This window comes from Coffea arabica, chromosome 2c, assembly GCF_036785885.1.
Source record: "Coffea arabica cultivar ET-39 chromosome 2c, Coffea Arabica ET-39 HiFi, whole genome shotgun sequence".
In the NCBI taxonomy this organism is placed as follows: Eukaryota; Viridiplantae; Streptophyta; class Magnoliopsida; order Gentianales; family Rubiaceae; genus Coffea; species Coffea arabica.
Window position 1 is genome coordinate 18,285,939 of NC_092312.1, and position 23,386 is coordinate 18,309,324.

A 23,386-nucleotide genomic window follows, 5' to 3' on the forward strand; every position below is an offset into this window, starting at 1 on the left:
CCTAAACTCACATAAAAGCCATAGTACCATACTTTGTTGATTGAGCCAGCAAGGATTAGTACAGAAACAACAATAATATTATAACATTGAGAATATCATTAATAATTGAAAATACAATGAAAATATCAATATTAAAAGAATAAATAGTATCGAAACATCTAATTTGATTGGCGCGGCGTTTGAGTCGGTGTAGTCGAGATTTTATCCATCGTAGTTGATGTGAGATTTCTCTTTCGTCGACGCAAAGTTGTTGGAACTGTTCCAATTCTTGTGCGGGACCGTGGTGGCGTCCTTTTCGTTTTGTTAGCAGATGTTTCCTCCTTTGCAATCTTGCGAGTTTGAAATTCAGACGTTGTTGACATGCCTGTAAACGGCCATGTTCCATTGTGAAGTTAATTTGAGAGGTTCGAGAAGGAAGTTGATTGGAAGGGTTTTAGTTGAAGTGGAAAGGTGGGTGTGGAGTGAAATTGTAAGAGCAATTCGCAAAAGTAGTACCAAGTATATTGTTGCTCCGTGGCAGTTGGGAAAAAATCAGGTGCTATCCTCAATTCCGTTGAATTATGGGCTAAGTATCAAGTGTATTGTTGCTCCGTGGCAGTTGGAAAAGACCATGTGCTATCTTCAATTCCATTGAATAAGGGGCTATTCCATTGAATAAGGGGCTATCTTTATTCTAGTCAATGCTCTTCAACTCACTGGAAAATGGGAATCGGTAATGGTACCACAACCATCTGACGCGCGGGTAAGTAGGAAGAGTTTTAATGTAAATGGAAGTTATTTTTTTGTTTGAGGGAACGTGGGAGTGTTAGAGTTTTAATGTAAGTGGAAGTTACATTTTTGTTTGAGGGAACGTGGAAGTGTTAGTTGGAGTTAAACGTGGGGATGTAATGTGGCCATGATATTTTTTACAAAATAAAATAAATGTGAAATGCTAGGAAAATAGAGTTGAGAGTGGGAAGGGTTGTGGAGGCTTGTTTATAAAAATCCCTTCTCAAATTTATATAGATATAGATGATGCAAGCAAAACAAAATCTGAAATTTTTATTCCAAATTCTTGTTATCCAAACAATTCATTTTTGGGATTTTCTGGAAGTTTTTCTGACAAGTGCAAAGGCCTATTTAGGCCCACTTACTCTGGAATAGAAGTAGAATGGAGGAACTATCGTGTGGACAAGAAAAAAAAAGGGGCAAAAAAAGCCTAAGGACACAGAAAAAAAAAAGAAAAAAAAGAAAAGGGCCTAACGACACAAGCTTTATGACATCCGTAGGTGCAGGGCACGTAGGCTCACACCGTCACACAAGGTCAAAATTTTAAACTTATTTAGTAATACTACGATACGGCCTAGAATTATTCCGTCATCTTCTCTACCAGAGAGACAAGAAGTTTGGCTAGAAACTCGAAATCGACCGACCGTCTCTTTCACGTACTCTGATCCATTTCTCTTCTTCATTCTCACCGTTTGCGAACAATTGCCGCACAAACTCTTTAATCATTACCAAATCAAGGATGATGAAACTCAGGATTAGATCATTCGGAACCAAAGAAACGCTAAGAATTGAGGTTCCCATCCCATGTTCTCTTCAACAACTCAAAGACATCATCTCTCAAACACTTAGGCCATCAACTTCTTCTTCTCCTCCGGCGCCGTCTGATTCAATTCATCTTTCTTTAAATAGAAAAGAGGAGATTCAAAGTTCTTCCCCCAACGAAGACACCCTTCAATCCCTCGGTATCACCTCGGGTGACCTAATCTTCTACACGCTCGACCCCAGTCGATTTTCTTCGTCTGAATCCCTGATTCCCAACTCTCAGGAACCTATCTCTAGTCCGCTGGTCCAGAATTATGAAATTCCCCTCAGGATAGACCTGACCCTTGATTCAGGAAAACCCCTGCAAAAACCCTCCTCAATGGAGCCCCTAGATCCACCAAAAAATACCAATTCAGATCCCAGTTCACAATTAAAGCAAGCCCATCAACCGGAAAGTGCAAATCTTAACGAACAAAATGAGGGATCGACGGATTATATGGAGTTTGATGGTATTGATGACCAGGAGGAAGGGAATGATGCGTCTGCTCTAGAGGCTGTTGGGAATGGGAAGTCGTTTTCTGTGCCGGGATTTTTGAGGAAAGTGTTTACAGAAGAGTTGGGTGGCGGTGATGATGATGGCAGCCGCAGTCATAAACTTTTGGTAATTGCTATTCACGCTGTTTTATTAGAATCTGGCTTTGTTGGGTTTGATATGAATTTGAAAACTGAAAGTAAGGGGTTCCCCTTCAGGAATGATTGGCCTTCCAGTGGTTTTAGGTTGTCCCTGTTTTATACTCTTCCTGAGATTGTCAGTGATGTTTCCCCCAGTTTAGATTGCCATAATTGTGTTGTTGGATTGAAGTTTCAGAATGTAGGGAAGTTTATGATGGTGTATGGATCTTTAAATGCTGGTTCTGCCATGCATTCGGTTCGGCTGAACGAGGATGAGTTAGGGTCTTTCTTGAATGTTGTGTGGGCTAATTGTGGTTTAGGGGATGATATTATGATTAGTGGAGATGTGGTTTTAGGGGCGTCACCCGAGAATGAGGTGTTTAAGTTTTGGAGGAATGTGAAGGATAATCTTGCATTGCCATTGTTGATTGACTTGTGCGAGAGTGTTGGTTTAGTGCTGCCGCCTTGCTTTATGCGACTTCCTACTGATCTTAAGCTTAAAATTCTGGAGTCATTGCCTGGGGTCGACATTGCAAAAGTGAGCTGTGTCTCGGCTGAACTGCGTTATCTGGCTTCAAGTGATGACCTGTGGAAGCAGAAGTGTGTGGAACAGTTTGGTCATGCTTGTAAAACAGAGGACAAAGGCCATTGGAAGGAGAAGTTTGCCAGGTTTTGGGAAAGCCGAAAGAGGAGGAAGTTGGCTTCTAGATCTTTATTTCGCAGACCACTTCACCCTCGCAGGATACTTGATCCTATTCCAAGGTTTCCTCATTGGCCGGGGATTATAGGTGGAGACTACGATTTGTATCCGCAAATTCCCGGCGGGGCGAGATTGCGGGATCCCGGCTATTGTTCGAGGAGTCATGTACCCCGCTGTCAGTTTGGACGAAACAGGATATGATCATGTCTGAACGCAAAGATGGTTAGCTTATGTGCTTGTCATGGCACATCAGACTGTTTGTTGATTGCAGTACTTTTAGACTTGTCAACATGTCTGTTAGTTATGTTGTTCGTTGCCAGAATAGTTCTACAACTGAATGCCAAGTTGGAGATGCCTGTGGAACCTGGTTGTTTTGTTTTTCATTTGTACTTGTTCTTGTACTTGTTTTGGTATAGTGTACATACATCAGTTGCAGTACTAATCTTATTGGTCATGATACATTAGGACTCACCACCTGGAGTTTTTATTTGTTTGCAAATATTTTGGAGATCTTTATGACTAAAACAAAGTTCGTTTGCTTAATAGAGAATTTGATTTTTCTGATATAGCTGATTTGAGGGTTAACAACTCAACATCTTCATCTTTCGTAAGTTAGTTATATTCTAATTTTTAAACCAAAAAAAAAAATTGAAACGATATAAGGATTCTTTGAATTTCCCCAAATTGTTTTGTGAATAATCTTAAAGGATTAACCATATATATATATATAATAAAGTCATATCCTCATTCTTATCCCTTCATATTTTTTCTTTCCTACGTGACTTAACGAGATAACAAGTAGTTTCCTACGTGGCTTGCTCCTTTTTTGTTTAAATATATATCAATTCTTATTTCCTATAAGAATTCTTAATATTATATGATTCTTATTTCCTACCCAAAAAAGAAACTGGAAAGTAATGCGATATAAATAAAAGAGATTTAAATATCTCTATTAGATATATCTCCAAATTCATGCCAATAATTTGTGTACTGCATAGGGAACCGAAGTAAATAAGAATTGTTATCACCACAAAAAGTAGAAAAGTAACTAATTACCGAAGTAAATTATTAGATGTTCAAATTTATATTAGAAGAATACTTTTTATTACAATACGCATATATTAATATACTTAAGAAAGGTTATAATAAAATAGACATTAAGTTTGTATTTCATATCGACATTCTTATAAAATTGACTAAATAGTTTATTATTTTTCAAAGATTCTCGTACAACGAATGGGTACAAAACTAGTTTTGTATATATTATCATGGTTGAATGGATGATACATGAGCAAAATTTGAATTTCATATATGACACGTATGTAAGAATTTAAATTTTGCTGATGTGTCGTTCATTTGATCATGATAATGTATACAACGAAACAAATGTATATAAGATTTACTCTAATCTTAAACGCACTTTTCAATCTTATTTTCTCATCATTCTCGATGATGATGGGCTCTGGTCCAAAAAAAAGACGGTCATCTGCCCAATTTTACAAAAATTAGTTGGATGTTATGCAAGGCGCATCTAAGAGGACCACGCCTTCTAAGTTCCCCACCAAAACACAAAAAAGAAAAGAAAAATGCTCACGGACGAGGGAGAAATCACCACCGTACTCCACCACTTTTGGGCTCACAGTCCCCTGTCTTAGTCCGTTATGGCGTCTAATGTCGTTTGCTCTCCTGCGACGCTTTCAGCTTTCCCGCGTCCGCTTCCTCTTAACAACGACACCGGCGGCCACCTCCGCCTGTGGCTCTGTCCAACTGGACCTCCTCCCCTCCATAATCATTTCTCTCGACGCCCCTCCGATTTCAGTAAGGTGTTCCACATTCCACACAGCTTGGCACAGAGCAATTTTACGAGTAAAACTCATCAATTTTTAAAATCGACAGCTGTCTAATTGGTATTGGTACGTAAATTATGTGACGTTTAGGAATGTGAGAGGTTGGATACGGAACCTCGCCATCGGAGCAGAAGTCGGAGTGGCGTCGTAAATCCGGGATATGCTGTTGATGATGACGACGAGGACGAAGATGATGACGAGGACGAAGATCGGAGTTTGGATCTTCTAATTAGGTTTATTCAGAATATATTTAAGAAGGTATCCAGAAGAGCTCGAAAGGCTGTTCGGTCTGTTCTCCCCGTTCCCATTTCTTCCCAATTGGTAATTTTCCTCTCGCCGAATTAAATTTACAATTCATCTTTGGACTCTCTGAAATTGATGTGAAGTAAATTTAGCGTCTTGATTTGTTCTGGAGTTGGTGCTGTTTGCTTCTGAAATAGAGTTTGTGAAATACTATCGGTACGGAGGATTTCATTGTTGTTATTTTTTTGTTGTAACTGTAGTCTACATGATGAGACAGAAAATTTCTTATGAAACCTAGAATGAAATTGGGGATGCTATGGAGTTAAATCACTTTGCCACTGGGAAGATATGTGGATAGACTTTTTCTAAGGCTGCATCTCAAGTCTACTTAAGGACTTGTACTAGCATTACTTTGGAAGAGCTTGGTAGGTGGACTAAAACTCATGAGTTAGGAGTGATGTAACAAAAAGATATTCCTCTGCAAAAATTCATGAACTAGGAATGTTATTAGAACAACATGGACAGCTTCTTATGGTATGTTTTGAGAGTGCACGCTGCTCCAGAATCTACTTGTTAGCCTTATTTATGCTGAATTTCACATGGGAAGGAAAGCACACTTAACTTTTTCCTCGTTTGAGGTGGTTCTGTGGATTGGCATTGAGGGTAGGGAAGACAGCCTAGTCTAATCTACTGAATGTTCATTCATCAATTTTCCTGGTTCTTTTCCTCCAAGTACTGGTGTTTTACTATATTTTTAGGGCAAAGATGCTCTGGCCAAAATGTTTTGCTTGCAAATGTGTTGGACCACATTTACTTTTCTGCCTAGGACGTCCCTTTTCTTTTTTAATTTACAAGGGAGAGGTCAAACCTCTTAAACAGAAACAAAACGTGGGGTTGCAGCCCCTAAAATATCTGCACCAAGCAATTCCCTATGTTCCTGTGGCGGTTCTGTTATGATCTGCATCCGAGATTCTTCGTTGACACTGCTTTTAGCCCGCCAGTCTGCATATTTATTTCCTTCTCTCCAAACATGTTGTAGCCGGCATTCCCAATCCCTGCTTTTATAATTCCTGATCTGACATATCAGAATGTATAGTGGTGAGTCCTGTCCTGCTCCTTGTATTAGTTCCAAAGCTGCCTTTGAATCCATTTCCAAATCACTCTTCTTTCTCCAGAGTTTCAAGCCATTTCTATCCCTTTGAGTACTCCCCATAGCTCTGCTGTCATATTACCTGTTAGCCTAATATTCACTGTAAAACCAGCTTTCCATCTCCCCCAGCTGTCTGTATGTCCCTTTTCAAATTAATATGGCTTTGCCTTTTCTACTTGGAATTATGCTAAATTGAGAGGTGTACATCTTAGCACAGTTAATTGCTAATTGTTGATAGTTTCATGTCTTCAATGGTAGTTTGTTCTGGATGTAGCATTATTTTATACTGTATAATCACAAATTTTTTGCTGGATGTAGGTTGGATTTTCTGTTAATGGAGTAATAATACTAACGTTTATGTGGGTTTTGAAGGCATTCCTTGAGGTAATACCTTTTCTTTTCACGCGAATGTTTGCCATTTTTGGTGTCAATGTTGAAGTAAATTTCATTGGGAACGTTTTGCAATGTCCTGCCACTTGCCTAATTCACTAGTTTGATTGGAATGCAATATTAAGGGGTGCTGGTTTTCTACGGAATACACCATGACAAACAGCACAAGTAATTTCAGAGATCTGGAACAAGAAAGTTGTTATTTGCTTTTAAATGGCAAAGGAACATTCTAGTTATGTTGGAACAAGAAGGTTCTCTGCACGAGATATATTCTAGAAGAAAGAAGTGATTACATTTATGCATTGCTGATTATGAGAAGACTCGTAGCTGTAGCTAAGATAATTTCCAGCATAAGCCAGTTTTCAGGCAAGCTAATTGGTACACAATTAGATTTACTAAGTAGAGATACTTGTCTTCATGTTATTTGCCAACGTGATCTTTTGATTGTGGTTTGAGGACTCTGCTGCGATGGGAACAAATTTAAAACTGGACCCGCGAGTCCTCAAAAAGTGCTATAGTATTATTCCAAATAATTTTTTTCCAGATAATCTCATATCCAGATGCACTCATTAATGCTTCTATGAGCTATCTCAGGATTCATTCTGAGATTCAATTCAAGCTGCTTCATGTTTTTTGGCAAAGCATCTTATACGTCTTACATCTTATATTCCAATAGAGTTGAAGCTTGGTGTCCCCAATCCCTATGTAACCACTTTTATTTATTAGCTATTTTTAGTTGCTTTTCGATAATGAGTAAGAAACCCCTTTTACTTTCCATGTGATCGATTTTCTCCCCCTCCTCTCTCTCTCTCTCTCTCTCTCTCCTCCCATTTTTGATAAACATGGCTTAGTTGATCATTTCTACCTGTAATATATTAAGAATGTGTCCTAAAGTTATTTTTCCGGGGCGTTTGCAGGTAGTCTGTACTCTAGGGAGTGTGGTATTTATAAGCATTTTGCTTATTCGAGGAACATGGACAGGGATCGCTTATTTACAAGAAAGCCGCAATTATAGACCAGATGAACTTGATGATGAGCATAGGACATGGACAGGCAGTCAACCTGCAACTTGAATTGTCCTCTGATTGATGGAATAATCCAAAATACAGAGGGAATTTTTACTACAGCGAAATACTCAATATTGCTTTTCCGGCGGAGCTTGCTTGAAATTCAGGGCGGAGGGAGGCGTAACGCTCCTAGTATTTGCACAACTTCAGTAGCACCATTAGCATTTCAACGTATTGTTTCCAAGTCCCTGGGTACTTTTCCGGTCCCATAATATGCACAGCCTTTGTGTATAATAAACAGAAACATTCCGACGGAAAAATATGGACGTTATTAGCAATTCTAGGAGATCTCTGGGAGTTTTCTTCTTCTTTTTTTTTTTTTTTTTTCTTAAAAAAAAGTTTTCTTCTTTTTTTTAATGACATTTTGTCCTTTGTTGTGATAGTGAAGAAGAAAAACTTAAAATTCACAAAAAAAAGAACAGCAGCAAAGTTAGCACCAAGCTTTCTCCTCGTCTGACTTTATAGATATATTGTATGGATATAAGTATACAAGATTTACTCTTAAGTATTATAGAAAACAGATATGTTTAAATATAGGTCATTATCAAAACATAAAGAAATAACCAATTACTTGAAGGGTTCTTCAAATAGGTATCTAATGGGCACTTTAAAAAAAAAAATTCAATGGACACTTGTTAATGTATTTAAATTACATACAACCTATCATACAATTCAACTCTTATCTTAACGAGCATTCTCTGAGCACTTATCAAGAAGATTTGGACCTTTCAACTGCTTTAATTACTGTAAAATTTTTAACAGTTGTTCATTTGGGAATTAAAAAAAAAAAAAGCTAGGAATTGATAGGATTAATAAGACAATTTCGAGTTTGTTCAGATAGCAGCAAAAACTTTTTCATTATTTCAATACAAATTTGTATTTTTCAGTCCTAATGGACTTTTCTTTTTGGGTGGAGATTGGCTAGCTATTGCTCCAAAAATGGACTCATATTACTCTACAGTAAGCTTAAAGACACTGACAACCAGGCGGCAAGACAATTTTTTGAGTTAAGAAGCAAACAAACCATGGATAGTAGTGCTTCACAACAGAAACCGAGTCCTACAGGCCCAACCCAAACCCAGAGGCCCACATTCGCCTGCGAAGACGGGCCACGTTTTGTAACTGCAGGCCCTTAACCCTGGTTAACTCAGGTAACCATCATCGGTTCCCTCAACCACTAGAAATATAGCAGGGGAACTCTTTCATCTTCTCCCCATTCCCCCACCAGAAATTCGTCTTCTCCGCATTCCCTCCCCAGGAATTCTTTGAAGATACAAAAGGCGTCTTAATAAACGCCGTTTGTAGCTTTATTCCGTTGCACTTTCTCGTCTTATTATTCTTGGATCTTAATATTTTTCTGCCTTTTCTGATCGTTGTTGTTTGAGAATTCCAAAATGAGAGAGTGCATTTCGGTTCACATCGGACAGGCTGGCATTCAGGTCGGCAATGCTTGCTGGGAACTCTACTGCCTCGAACACGGCATTCAGGTTGTTACGTCTTCCAATTTTTCCGATCTGTACCTGTATCTGTTTGAGTGATTTTTTTTTTGTTCATTTGTTCTGTGGAAGTTATTGAGAATTTTGTTTGTCATTGGCATTTGCGGTACTTATGTTAATGTACGTTTGTTTTTAAGAAATCACGCGTTATTTGTTTAGATATTCAGGATTCACGTAAATTTCTGGATTTTGTGAGCATGATGATAGTTTTGCAGTTGATGGCAGGATGATTATTTCATTTGGTCTGAGGTAGGCCGGGGTTTTTTTTTGAGTCGTGATTCGTTAATTATGTGTATTCTTACGTATTGATTCTGTTAATTGTTTTGTGTTAGATCTGTAAAATTTCAAAGCGGAAAAATTTGTACTTGTATCATATGCTTATGGTAATTGGAAATGTAGATTATGGAATGTTTTTTGTCTCTTTACAGCCTGATGGGCGGATGCCCAGTGACAAGACAGTAGGTGGAGGAAATGATGCCTTCAACACCTTCTTTAGTGAGACTGGTGCAGGAAAGCATGTCCCCCGTGCCGTGTTTGTTGATCTTGAACCCACTGTCATTGATGAAGTGAGGACTGGAACTTACCGCCAGCTTTTCCACCCTGATCAGTTGATCAGCGGCAAGGAAGATGCTGCCAACAATTTCGCCCGTGGCCATTACACAAGTAATGAACATGATTATCTTAGTCAATAATGCGCCAAATACATAATTATGTTCGTGTCGCATATTAAATGTTGAAATGTTTGTGTTGTCTCAGTCGGGAGAGAGATTGTTGATCTCTGCTTGGACCGCATCAGAAAGCTTGCTGACAACTGCACAGGCCTCCAAGGTTTCCTTGTTTTCAATGCTGTTGGTGGAGGTACTGGATCTGGGCTGGGCTCCCTGCTCTTGGAACGTTTATCTGTTGACTATGGCAAGAAGTCGAAACTTGGGTTCACTGTGTACCCCTCTCCACAGGTCTCAACATCTGTTGTTGAGCCTTATAATAGTGTCCTCTCCACCCATTCCCTCCTTGAGCATACTGATGTAGCTGTGCTGCTTGACAATGAGGCCATTTATGATATCTGTAGGCGCTCCCTTGATATTGAGAGACCTGCCTACACTAACCTCAACCGCCTTGTTTCTCAGGTACTATAGCTGATTTTTTTAATCTAATTTTAACTGTCGTTTTTAATCTTTTTTTTTTAAATGATTGGTTTTTGATCTTTATGGATTTTCTTACTTGATACAGGTCATTTCTTCCTTGACTGCATCTCTTAGGTTTGATGGTTCCTTGAATGTGGATGTGAATGAGTTTCAAACTAACTTGGTCCCATATCCAAGAATCCACTTTATGCTCTCGTCTTATGCACCTGTTATCTCAGCTGAGAAAGCATATCATGAGCAGCTTTCTGTGGCCGAAATCACCAACAGCGCCTTTGAACCTTCATCTATGATGGCTAAGTGTGATCCTCGCCATGGCAAATACATGGCCTGTTGTTTGATGTACCGTGGTGATGTGGTGCCCAAGGATGTAAATGCAGCTGTTGCCACTATCAAGACCAAGCGCACCATCCAGTTTGTTGACTGGTGCCCTACTGGATTTAAGTGTGGTATCAACTACCAGCCACCCACTGTTGTGCCCGGTGGTGATCTTTCTGGGGTCCAGAGGGCTGTCTGCATGATCTCTAACTCAACCAGCGTGGCAGAAGTTTTCTCCCGCATTGACCACAAGTTCGATCTAATGTATGCAAAGCGTGCTTTTGTTCACTGGTACGTTGGTGAGGGCATGGAGGAAGGTGAGTTCTCTGAAGCTCGCGAGGATCTTGCTGCTCTTGAGAAGGATTATGAAGAGGTTGGAGCAGAGGGAACAGAGGAGGATGGTGATGATGGAGAAGGTTACTAGTGTGCTTAGGGTTATCAGACAATTAGTACGTTGGCTGAATGCTCTTCTGCCATCTATGTCTCTGGCTATCCTGTCAAGTATGCCATTTGGTGTTATCCATTATCGATATTTGCTGGAAGTTTGGTAATCTAGTTTAATGTCCAGTGACTTTTAAGCGTCTTAAGTCTTAACTAGTTCTCTAATTTCAGAGTACCTTTTTTTTTTTTTAATCAATGCAATATCATGTTCAGCCTTTTGCTGCTTTTGTTCAAGTCTTGACCTATTTTTGCCGTGTTCTCTAAATTATTACTCAACTGAAGCTCATTGTTTTTGTGTCTTTGGGGGTGGGAAGAGGGGCGACTGGTAAACTCAAAAGACGTAAACGTAGTAGTTCATACAGCAATCAAAGGTGTGCCTTTGTGATTGCTGAAATATGCATCTGATTGCCCGCAAGAGCACAAATATTGTGGATTGTTAGGTGCAGAAATGCCACGTGCTGTTTTATCCAATCTCCTAAGAACCATCAAAATCTCTTTTACTACCAAATAGTTATTGCACTCATGAGAAAAAACCAAAAAAAAAAAAAACAGGGAACCATTGCCGAAAGGGTGTGACAAATGGCTGACAAAGGGTAAGAATGACACAGATCGTGGCACATCACTTGATACAATATACAATAAATGGCTCAAAACGGACCAATAATGCTGAAATTCAAATTGTTATAAATATGTGATAAAGTCACATATTGATCACAAATATGCAATGGCCTATGTAAACAGTAAGTGAATATAACGTTTCTTTTATAAGAAGTGTACATTCAATTTGCGATAAGTGTTGAAGAGTTGTTGCATCGTCCAGCTGTTCCTGCTCCTCTCCCGACAACCTTTTGTTTCGCAAAAGATGTTGGGATCCAATTAAAGCATCGTTCTGGAACCGGATACAGCTGAATATCTACTTCCAGATTTTTCAGGATTTAATAAAGTTGGCTTTAATTTGAAAGCATTTGACACATGCCCATGTAGAATATGTTGGTAGAACTGGAAAATGTCCCTTCAACTCTAACCCCTTTAGCTCTAATTCCAGCTACATAACTTTGCCCTTTTTTTTTTTTTGGGAAGAAAAATCTTGTTGTATGGCTGCTACAGCAGTTTTCGTCTTCATTTATTCATCCAATAAAAATGGTCGATGCACTTGTTGGTTTTCATCCATTTTTGGTTTCAAGTGGTTGCTTCGCCTCCCAGCATCCACAACCCAAAATCCACAACTACTCATTAATTGTTTCGTGGAACATGAAACAGAGAGAGCAGAACAAAGTCAGCTTGGACCAATGCAGAGAGTTACTAGTACTAGACTACGAGTTTTGCTGTGGAAGGTGCTTACGATGTTTCAAAATTTGATGATGCTGGTCGTGTCAAAAACGAACCGGTAACCCTGATGATTTTCTAAAATTTATGCTGTTGGCTTGATTCTTTTCCTCAAAATTTTCCATACGTAAGTCTGCATGTCCTGATTACACTTCATTGATGCGGTTATTTTCTACCATCACCTGGTTTACTTCTGTTCTGCTTGCTGATTGCTACGGGTCACCTGATTCCAAAACTGGCAGAAGGAAGTATACCTACATGGAAGCTGTGAGAGCTAATCTTGTTTTAAAGTTTTTTGCTATCATCTTTTCTAGACAAACACCACAAATTATGAAACACAAAGCTAAGAAAACAAGTTGCGGTTCGGAAACCGAAGCCATTGATTAGCCAGCAGTATCTACCCTGAAATATGGATTGCATTCGTGGTTGACTCTACTGTGCTAAAGAAACAAAAGTCACGTATTGAATGCCATGCCAGCACCGGGATGATGGGAAATGCTGGCTTTCTAAGCAGGGAATAAGATATTAGTAGTTTTCCTCATTTTTGTGCAGGGAAAACTCCATCCTCTCTTCTACATTCTCCTTTTCTTTTATTTTGAATATTTAGGAAGAACTGGATTCTTTGTCAAATTTGATGATCGGATCAGCAGATTCCTATAACCATTTTGGGCTATCCACTATCATTAAAGGTGCAGTTCACGGTCCTAATTAATTTGGACTATAATTCCGTTTGAATGGTTTTTGGCCGTTGCCACACCTTCTGGCGCAATTTACAAATTGTCAATGTACACTCTGTTGTTGAATGTATAATATTTGCAACGGAGTGTACATCCTGTAGTTCAATTAACGCTCAGTGATTCTGGAGGCCAAAAATTATCACCAGATGGTAAAAACTTCCATTCATCTACACTTCATCCTATTCTCCAGTTTACCTCCTTTAAGGCAAGAGTTCCTTGAGTTGAAAAGATGTATAAAGTTTAAAAGAATGTTTAATGCTACGTGACACCACATGATTAACAATTGACAAGAAAACTAGAAATAAGAGTTACACGACAATAATTAGTTTTAGCAAGACAGAAGCTATTCAGATATTTATCAAAGTGTAATCAAGTGCACTAACAATTATTCATTTGAACTCGAGCTTGAGCATGGTGCAGCCTCTAATGAATTTTTTCTTTTTTCTTTTTTCTCCCTCTCTAAAACTCGCGGTTGATTCTCTCAATGCATCTCTGCACTTTCACACTCTGTTCACGAAGGTGGTGGCAAATTCAAGCTTTGCGCAGTATGGAACTCTGGTTGGTGCAACCATTGGATATACACTCACCTCCGATATCAGCATGGTGCAAGTACTAAATCAGAAGCAATAGTTCTAAATATGTATGATTTATTAAGCTAATCAATGAGAGGGAATCCTCGCATCAATTATCAGGTCATTCTTGTTCAAGGCGGTTAAAGGATCCAAACTGCCGAAGTCTATGATTAACTAATTATGCATTCATCTTATATGAATGGGAGTGTAATTGAGTGTATTTGCACATTAATTCAGTTTGCTAAGTGCTACGGTCAACTGTTAAGTATTTTCCAGTCCTTTTTTCCCGATTTATAGACTCAGTGATGAACATCATGTTGTTGGATTTAGGGGGCTCTTTCTTATTTTAACCACGCCTGATACCTTTGTTTAAAGTCTCTCGGTAAATACATTGTTGAATTCCAAAAGTCGGACAAAGATAAATAATGCAGTTTTGTAGATTTTAGTGGTTATATAATTGCCATTTAAGTTCAAAATCTTCAGATTCCATGAATCAGATGTCTTGTCATACATGCAAAAAGGTAAAAACGAACAGCCAAACATGTTCAGAAAACTAGCGCTAAATTGCTAATCTTTTTTTTTTTTGGGGGCTTGGTGGTTAAGTACTTGTGCTAACTTCCTTTAGTTTTGCGCGTAACACTTGTATTTTTTTTTTTTTCCTCCCACTGACTTTGGATGCCTCTGAAGTGATTATGCTAAATTCATGGTAAGTTGTGGATCAGTACTGTGTCATTCTTCCTCCTTTTTTGACTCATTTTATGAAGCATCAAAAACGAAAAGTAGTGGTAGCGCCATAAAAAGAACATTCTCCCAAGAAAAAGAAGAATTGAAGTGATGAAGTTGGTCAGAGTGCAAATTAAACAAACCATTAACAATCGATCACCTCTAATGGTAAGGAGCAGTAAATAAATATTCCTCACTAACTATTGTGTGAGTGTCTTCCAACCAAACGAAAAGTGAAGTATTAATTACACCTACCCCTTCCAGGGATATGACTGCCGTTATATATTTCCTTGTCATCCTTTCTTACTTCACATCTTTCTCCTCAAAAAAAAGAAAAAAAAAAAAAAAAAAACCTTGCGAGACAATACAAAACCGACAGAAAAACAAGAAAAGAACAAACAAAAAAGTGAGGTTTGAGAAATGCAGGCAAATGGCACTATTTTTTCTGTTGAAAGAGGCTATGATGACTCAAAATTTGATGAGGATGGTCGTGTTAAACGAACTGGTATAATTTTCTACTTTCCATCCCTTTGACTTCATCTCTTTCTAACGTTTTGATGTTTTCGCATGAAATATATTGTTCCTGATCTCTGGTAATGATTCATCTTTTTTTGGTTGGTTAACCCGTTTGGTTTGTAGGAACCTTGACTACTGCTAGTGCTCATATCATAACGGCGGTTATCGGGTCGGGGGTGCTGTCTCTGGCATGGGCAACTGCTCAGCTGGGGTGGATTGCAGGTCCAGTTGCCATGATGGCCTTTTCTTGCATCACCTGGTTTACTTCCATTCTACTTGCTGATTGTTACAGGTCTCCTGACTCTGTAACCGGCCGGAGAAACCGTACTTACATGGAAGTTGTGAGAGCTAATCTAGGTAATTAATCTCGTCAAGAAATAATCAGAAAAATCCTTGGTCATCATCATGCAGCTGGTATAATTTGGCCAGTCAATTAATTTTGCATAGCACTTGATTCGAGCTAATCTTTCATCTGCCCTTCTACAATTTCAATGCATGTTAATTTCACGTAAAAATCTTTTAATTACAAAAGAGATTTTCCCTGTTTTTTTTTTTTGGCAAAAGGAGGAAGATTCCAGTGATTTCTTGTTCTATCTTGAATGTCTTCTTGCAAATTAGACCACTACTCCTCCAAGTTTACAGGACTTTCTACCCCTCGACCGTCAAACTTGTACTGTTCTTCGTGACATATTAGGCTTAGTAATTTGCAGAACTGCCCTAATTTTAAGGTTTTACGTACGAACAGTTATATGTGGAAAAATCTCTTCAAAGCTGTAGCTTTTCCAGCTTTGTCATGGAGAAGGGTCTCCATGTACATAGCTTCTCCCTTTTTTTTGTTTACCGAGGAGTACTGTACTATTAATATTCTTATGTCAGTCCAAGGATTCCTCCCCACATTTCTTTTACCTTTAGATTTGTTGAAACTTGCTCTTCAATTCCCTCATTCCCCCAAAAAACAAACAAAAAAAAAAAAAAGTGTTGCTCATCTTTTTTGCTGCACCATTTATTAATCATCTGCCATTTGATTCAAAAGCAGACGACTGAACTATTATGCTTCGGAAACTGAACTGTTGAACAGTAGATGAATTAGCGATTACGTACAGATGTTCGGCTGGGGGCTGTGGCCGGTGCTCATCCTTCACTTACTGAGAAACAAACAAAAGTTGGTGAAAGTTGCCAGCCCCCATGCAAGTGAAAGTAAATGCTGACCGTAATTAACACCCCCGAAACGGGGGATTTTTTTTAAAAAAAAAAAAAAAAAAACTTGTTTGTATTCCCTCAAAAACATTAAATTTGTTATCGAATGTGTATGGGACTGGAACAGTAACCTGCTAGCACTGGACAGTAGAATAGAACCTTGCGTTACTTACTTCATATCCTTTGTCTTGGGTATAATTAATTAACAAGGAGAAAGGCAAGAAATCACCTAGCCGTTGATAAAAAGAAAATAAAAATGTTTGCCCTGAAATTAAATTACTAGGGATGGACTATTTCTACTCATTTATTTAAGAGCTCTACTATTAATTCATTGGACTTCGTCCAAAAGGAAAAAAAGATTGGTGAAGTCGTTAGACTGTACCATCATCGCTTCCTTAATTAGAAACCATCTCTCCCTTTGCTCTTCTATCCACGCAGGAGGACTCAAGGTCCAGCTTTGTGGGATAGCACAATATGGGAATCTTGTGGGCATCACCATCGGATATACGGTCACCACAGCCATTAGCATGGTGTAAGCTACCAATAACTGACAAAGGCGCATTTGATCAAATACATTAATCAATCATGTATAGATGTTTATTCAGGATTGGATTCTTGTTCAGGGCCATCAAACGATCAGACTGCTTCCATGAGAATCATGTTCGTGATGGCTGTCACACCTCAAACAATTTCTTCATAATCCTCTTTGGGTTGATACAAGTAATCCTCAGCCAAATACCAAACTTTCACAAGCTGTCGCTGCTTTCCATCATTGCTGCTGTCATGTCTTTTTGTTACTCTTCAATTGGCCTCGGCCTCTCTGTAGCTCAAATTGCAGGTAATTTGTCACACTACTGCTCCATCTATCTGCATATACATTTCTTAATTCATTCTATTAATATCGTTTATGAGGTAACCATGCAAGAATCTTTTTGAAGGCGGGGCTCATCCTCAGACAAGCTTAACAGGAAAACCTGCCGGAAAGAGTATGACGGCCATGGATAAGATGTGGGACACATTTTCAGCCCTGGGAGATATTGCCTTCGCCTATGCCTTTTCCACTGTACTTGTTGAGATACAGGCAAGTCGTCCTATCTTTTTGGAGGTTCTTGTTGTTTAACTATACACTAGCTTCTTAAGCTAACCATTTTACTTGAACACTAGGACACGCTAAAATCCACTCCACCGGAAAACCAAGTCATGAAAAGGGCTGCATTCATCGGAATTTCAGTCTCGACCGTATTTTATATGCTCTGTGGAGTCCTGGGATATTCTGCATTTGGAAATGATTCCCCCGGAAATCTCTTAACTGGATTTGGTTTCTACGAGCCATTTTGGCTTGTCGATCTGGCTAATGTCTGCATTGCGGTACACCTTGTGGGAGCCTACCAGGTATGATTAGATAGATTGCTTGGGGAATGCATCTTGCGTACGTATAATGCATTGCGTCTCAACCATACATATATATATATATACATGAAAATGCATACGAGATCTTTTTTTAAAAAAAATAAAAAATAAAAAAATAAAAAAATTGATAACTCCACTCTATATATAACGTCGAAACAAATTAATGCAGGTATTTGCACAACCGATTTTTGCATTTGTGGAAAGTTGGAGCAAAAAGAAATGGCCGGAAAGTACATTCATAAACAGAGAAAACTCGATTGACTTGCCGGGCGGCTGCGTTATGAATTTCAGTCCCTTCAGGTTAGTTTGGAGAACATCGTACGTAATATTCACAATAGTAGTGGCAATGATCTTCCCAAATTTCAATGACGTATTAGGGCTCCTTGGGGCTGCCTCATTCTGGCCGCTGACGGTTTTCTTCCCGATTGAGATGTACATAGCGCAAGCCAAGATTCGAAAGTTTTCATTCACTTGGATTTGGATGCAAATCTTAAGCTTCGTCTGCTTAAGCATCTCACTTCTGGCTGCTGCTGCATCCATCCGAGGCCTCATCAAGCATCTCGACACCCTCAAGCCCTTCAAATCCGAGTCTTGAGATTGTTGCTTCTCTTTCTACAGAGAGATTACTACAAATGAACCTTATACTTGTGTTTTTTAAGTGTCCATATCCGTGTGATCTGACTGTCACACGGTTTCTTCGGTGAAAGTTTCCATATCCTTAGGAGTCATGCTAATATCTACTACATATATAGAGAGGATATTTTTTGGAATAAAAAGAAATGCAGAATGAGGAAAAGAGAATTACAAGGAAAAAGCATTTCACATATGAATACGGCAAAACTATAAAAAAAAAAAAGAAAAATAAAAGAGATTCTTCTTTCAGTAGGTATAAAGCTTAGAAACTTGAACTCCAACAACTGATTTCAGAATGACTAACAAGTACGGCTGCGCATGATGTAGGAGGGCAGAACAGCTAGTTCATAGTTAAGGCCTCAGTAAGCTTCTACTACAGAGGCGTAAACAAGAAGGTTCTGCCAATAATTTTACAATGGATAACGTGAAGGTAAGGGAATAAACAATAGAAACCTATAATAATATTGCTTGAAAAAGCTGATCTGCATAGAGCAATTTAGTCCATCAGTTTAGACGAGGCGCTGTGGACGAAATTCTTTCTTCTTCAAGAAGCTGATAGGGATCAATGTACTCGGGTGGCGTGACACGAGTGTTCCCTGCGTCATGGACGAAATTTGGTCCGAAATACTGCAGAAATTCAAGAAAGGCTGTAAATATCTAGTGCCAATTTATTTAAATAAAAACACTGAAGGGGCGAATGGGTTTTAACATGACACGGAAGATGGAATAGAACGCAATGACATCAAACCACGAAGTAGAAGAATATATAATTAGAAAGAATCAGCTCAAGGATCAGAGTATAAGTTACGTTACAATCCAGAGGATATAAAGAGTATTGATTCATCTTACTACGAACCAATTAACTTCTTATAACACAAAGGAGATTCGGTTAATTGTTCTGCTCCATGTTCTCAATGAGAACCTGAAATTTTAGACCTCTAAGAGTCAGTTTTTGCCATGATTAAGACCTTCGTTGTCTCATTTTTTGCAACAAAGAGATACGGATTGCGTACTCCACAGAATAAAAAGCCAAAAGCAAAGGCAGAGGTTCAGGAGCAATCCCCCGGAAAATCTACTCACACTCAGGTTAAGGAAATTTGGTCAAAAAGTTCCTCCAGGATCCAGCATTATTTGACCGGCCCCTCACCTCACTTTAAGTTCTTCTCTGCCATTAATTTCTGCTCATTATTCTACTTTCTCTTACTCCTTTACCAGAATAAATAAATCAGAAATTCAAAAACTGTCACCCTAAAAGATGCGATATCAGAGCCGCTAACAAAATACCACTTTTCACACTTAGGTCCTTAATAAATACGATTATCACACTGAAAGATTCTATAAACTTACTGTTCGATCCTTTTCAACTATCCAGTGTCTCTCTCACTCTCTTCTCTTTTTCATTTATTGGTTTTTCTTCTTTTTTTTTTTTGGGGCAGTCATGACTGGGGTAAGGGGGGAGGTGTGGTTGTGCAGGAGAAGGTTATTTTGAATTGTCATCTTGTTCGAGAGAAGACAAATGAAGATGAAGAAAGCGGTCAACAGAGTTGTGAGAGAATTTAAACCTTCTCTTTCAGAAGGTTTTTCTCTCCAATTCAAAAGAAGTAAGAAGCAACGACAAAAAGAAGTTGAATATGAGGCTCTGAAAATGTGAACCACTTGCAACGCATCAGTTAGATCTATTCCAATCACTACAATGAAATTCTTTTCCTTTTCTACAGTAGAATTCCTACCTATGGAAGATCTGTCCAAAAATACAGCATTCCTGAGCTTATTCTTCTAAGCAATTTTCTGAGAAACAACTCTTTCAGAAATTGCTTAATATAGCAATACCAAATCTCTACCTTCTGTGCATCAGTTTGGCCACGATCATCAAACAAGATTTTTTTTTTTTTTTTTTTTTTGGGCAAATGAACCATTCCAACCCGGCAACTATCAATAAAAGTTAAAAAAAGACCCCAAAAAATCAGCAAATACTTTTCTTCCTTTCTAATCTTTTACTCTTGATTTCTCTTGTCTTGAAATTTTCTTGGTTGCTCTTTTGATAATTCCAATATCATACACCACTTTCAAGTCCAGGAAATAACTCAGAGGATCTAGCAATCAATGCTTCCTTTTTGCCTATCTGTATGCCATAAGATTCCCAAGAGGCTTTGGCTCATCTGATTGATAAAAACAATTTATCTAAGGATTCCAGATAATCATAACGTCATCAACCAAGTGGAAAGTTATCACACTTTGAATTAAAGCACAACCTATTACACTTGACTTTTTGGTAGAGATGAAATTATGCACTTCACAAAGATCAAAATGGAAGACTTACCAGGTAGAGAGTAGAGAAGAAGGCAAAAGTTATGAGGATCAATGGCCAAAACCCCAAAAAGAATGTTCCTCCAAGCGTAAGCAAAAGTCTAGCCCGTGGAATCAAACCCTGTGTAGAGACATACAGACGATGATGCCCATCACTCCAAACACACTTGAACAAGCAGGCAAGGAGAATAGCAATCTTCAATCTTTGATTTGTTGAACAAGATTTATATAACAGAGCACAATGAAACCACAAATTGCTTAGTGAGATCAAATAACGAAAATGATTAATGAAATAATGAGAGTTTCTTCATAAGCAGGATCTGGTACTTGGAACAACTATCCTTTCCTATGACATTGCGTGGAGTATTATTTTTATATGAAATTCCAAACTGTCTCATCAAAGTAAGTTTCACGACATTTAGTCAAGCCCGGTATTTGTACTTAATAGAACAGGAACATTATCCTTGGTTCAAATATATAATCAAATTGTTGGGATCTCAGCAGGTAAAGGAATTTGGAGACATATTAGATCAAAGACAAACAACTAATAAGCTGTAGAAGAATTAACCGGACAATGACATGGACAAAACTCTAATCCAACTTAAGGATGTTAATCAGATAACTGTTGTCAAACATGAAGAAGAAACAGGACAGTGGGTTTTCCTGATCAGTGCTCTCATAAGATGAAAAAAGGAACACCTAACAGGTGTTTAGCTGAGACCTGTACCAAAATTTTCCAAGACAAACAGAAGCTTTGAGCTATACCAACTAAATACAAAGAGTGAAGTAAAATTCAAGACCAACCTCAAGGCCTTCACTATTAAGTGCCATAGATTGTTCTCTTTGATTGGTTAGGTTTCTCTCAGGATTTGTAGACACAGCATTTGCTCGCGAGAAACCTCCATCTTCTTCCCTGGACGTTGTTTCTTGACCTACATAGCCGCTTTTAGTTTTTTCCTCAAGCAATGAAGCAGGAGTCATGCCCCGCCTCTTTAATTCTTTCATAAACAATGACTCAGGAGGTTCTTCCCCTGAAACCAATAGGAAATTCGGAACATCAAGCATCAGTGGTCCGATAAGATAGCAACCGACAGGCAAAGTAGATGGCAGTACAGTTCACCAATCATCCATCGACCAAAAACAATAGTATAACTCAACTCTCTAGTAGTATTAATATTCTAAAAACGTCATGTTCAATGCTACAAATATGAATTTCAATCCAAAATAAATGATGATGGAATACTTCAGTAACCAGAAACGAAGAAACCAATAACGAGATGCTAAGAATCTATCAATCCTTACTCTTGAATTAAATACATATACATGTAGATTCATCTGAATGTACATACATACATTCGCAGGATATGCTCATATACGTATATTATACGGAATAAGGGTACTCAAAAGGGGAAAAAAGGTTCATTTAAGATAACTAATAGGAAAATTGTTACTTTACCATTGCTTTGATTATCGCTCTCTTTAACGTTACAGGAAACGCTAAGCCTCCTTCTGATCAAGATTCTCAGGCTCAATTTCTTGCTTCGGCTTCCAAAATTCTTTCTTCCTGAGTTTCTGGAATCCAGCTCGGAGCACAGAAAACTCCATTTACAAGGAAAACCCTGCCTCGATTGAGAAACTGAAAACGGAGAAATGCTCGATTTTAATGATATACTATGTAAAGTCGCCATTTTTTTTTATCGGAATCTGATTGGAGAATTGGAATTTAGTGGAATAGGAAGTTCAACACGGACTTTTGAAAAGGAAGAACAGAACAGCAAGTCGTGATTGATTTACCAACTACTACTCCTAGCAGGACTAGTTCCACCGTGAGTGACAGAGAAAGAAGAGCAAGAAGTGACGAAGACGGTGGGGTGACTGTTTACGGCATCACTTAGGCGGTATATTTTAGAATTTTCGTGTTTCTGTTCTCTATTTTGCGCGCCAAATTTGTGGTTGCAGTTTTTCCAGAATTTCTAAAACATGAGGTGGTGGCTATGACTATGAGGACACAAAACTACGTAGTTTTCAAGTTGGACTGTATTAGATAAATGTTTGTGTGATACAGTAAATTAGCACTTGGGAAGTGTGTGTAGCCTACTAGCCTTGTTTGGAAATCCATTTTCCACCAAAATTTTTCTATGTTATTCGTAAACACATTTTTTAATAATTTTTTTATCTTATATATATCAAATCATCATAATATATTTTCTACAAAAATTGCAGAAAATTGCAATTCAAACAGGATGTGAGAAAAATAAATTTGATATATACTGATAATGTATATACTATCACAATTATATACATGATACATATTCAAATTTTGAATTTTAAGTTTCAAGTTACATTAGTTGTCATTTATTTTAAACTAATAATGTATATACTATTAGTGTAAAAGAGATTAGGTCTTGTTTTGATTGTTATTTTTGGGAATTTTATAGAAAAATGCATTATAGCAATTCGATGTATATAAGCTAGGTTTCAAAGACGAACAAACTACTTGATATTCGAGCTCAATTCAGTAAGAGCTTGTTCAAGTTTAATTCGCTGGTTAATCAAACCAAACTTAAACAAGAATTTATGTTTGATAAACTTTCAAGTTCGCCTTAATTAGCATATAAATGAAATTTTAAACTACTCAAATCCGACTCTAGTTTGGTTCCATAAATACTCATTCAAACTCGATTTGAGAAGTAAACAAACCAAATTCAAATAAATATTCAAACTTAACAATATAATTAAACAAGTTTGAATACTAGGACATTCACCTTATTTAGACTCTTTTACACTTTTAAAGGTAATTAGAAAATATGTTCGTGAAAGACGTGAAGATTTTTCTTAGAAAACTGCATTCCAAAAATAACTTTCTTAAATATATCAATCAAGTGGGCCAATTTGAGTTTCGTGAGGAAAAACGTGCTCAAAATTTGGGAAGAATCCATCTTGGTTTGCATCTTTCTTTTGTTTCTCTT

The 23,386-nt window shown here is 38.0% G+C and overlaps 5 protein-coding genes across 9 annotated transcripts; 4 read left to right on the forward strand and 1 right to left on the reverse strand.

Annotated features, from left to right (window-relative positions):
• Positions 1–1,328: 1,328 nt before the first annotated feature.
• Positions 1,329–3,373, forward strand: LOC140035142 (F-box protein SKIP22-like). The gene has a single exon (XM_072074880.1). It carries the CDS (start codon positions 1,508–1,510, stop codon positions 3,101–3,103), a length of 1,596 nt encoding a protein of 531 aa, XP_071930981.1. The 5' UTR covers positions 1,329–1,507; the 3' UTR covers positions 3,104–3,373.
• A 987-nt stretch (positions 3,374–4,360) lies between these two features.
• Positions 4,361–7,885, forward strand: LOC140035143 (uncharacterized). 2 transcript variants are annotated; one of them, XM_072074881.1, is made up of 4 exons: positions 4,361–4,725; positions 4,840–5,070; positions 6,461–6,526; positions 7,450–7,885. In XM_072074881.1, the coding sequence occupies exons 1-4, from the start codon at positions 4,564–4,566 to the stop codon at positions 7,603–7,605; spliced, it is 615 nt and encodes a 204-aa protein (XP_071930982.1). In that variant the 5' UTR covers positions 4,361–4,563; the 3' UTR covers positions 7,606–7,885. The 2 variants fall into 2 exon arrangements, with proteins under 2 accessions (XP_071930982.1, XP_071930983.1); XM_072074882.1 differs by having other exon boundaries at positions 4,572–4,720.
• An 886-nt stretch (positions 7,886–8,771) lies between these two features.
• LOC113731549 (tubulin alpha chain) lies at positions 8,772–11,230 on the forward strand. 2 transcript variants are annotated; one of them, XM_027256873.2, is made up of 5 exons: positions 8,946–9,086; positions 9,255–9,344; positions 9,524–9,758; positions 9,852–10,222; positions 10,326–11,230. In XM_027256873.2, the coding sequence occupies exons 3-5, from the start codon at positions 9,536–9,538 to the stop codon at positions 10,977–10,979; spliced, it is 1,248 nt and encodes a 415-aa protein (XP_027112674.1). In that variant the 5' UTR covers positions 8,946–9,086; positions 9,255–9,344; positions 9,524–9,535; the 3' UTR covers positions 10,980–11,230. The 2 variants fall into 2 exon arrangements, with proteins under 2 accessions (XP_027112673.2, XP_027112674.1); XM_027256872.2 differs by lacking the exon at positions 9,255–9,344 and having other exon boundaries at positions 8,772–9,086.
• Positions 11,231–14,683: 3,453 nt separating this feature from the next.
• Positions 14,684–18,291, forward strand: LOC113731550 (amino acid permease 6). Of its 2 annotated transcripts, XM_027256876.2 has the most exons (8): positions 14,684–14,859; positions 14,994–15,227; positions 16,506–16,599; positions 16,691–16,905; positions 17,006–17,148; positions 17,232–17,459; positions 17,647–17,777; positions 17,855–18,053. In XM_027256876.2, the coding sequence occupies exons 1-8, from the start codon at positions 14,775–14,777 to the stop codon at positions 17,904–17,906; spliced, it is 1,182 nt and encodes a 393-aa protein (XP_027112677.1). In that variant the 5' UTR covers positions 14,684–14,774; the 3' UTR covers positions 17,907–18,053. The 2 variants fall into 2 exon arrangements, with proteins under 2 accessions (XP_027112677.1, XP_027112676.1); XM_027256875.2 differs by having other exon boundaries at positions 17,647–18,291.
• An 89-nt stretch (positions 18,292–18,380) lies between these two features.
• Positions 18,381–22,355, reverse strand: LOC113731552 (uncharacterized). Of its 2 annotated transcripts, none has more exons than XM_072074883.1 (4): positions 21,874–22,355; positions 21,222–21,448; positions 20,431–20,583; positions 18,381–18,737 (listed from the first exon to the last, which is right to left on the reverse strand). In XM_072074883.1, the coding sequence occupies exons 1-4, from the start codon at positions 22,103–22,105 to the stop codon at positions 18,615–18,617; spliced, it is 735 nt and encodes a 244-aa protein (XP_071930984.1). In that variant the 5' UTR covers positions 22,106–22,355; the 3' UTR covers positions 18,381–18,614. The 2 variants fall into 2 exon arrangements, with proteins under 2 accessions (XP_071930984.1, XP_027112678.1); XM_027256877.2 differs by having other exon boundaries at positions 20,431–20,538; positions 21,874–22,344.
• Between the last annotated feature and the right edge of the window lie 1,031 nt (positions 22,356–23,386).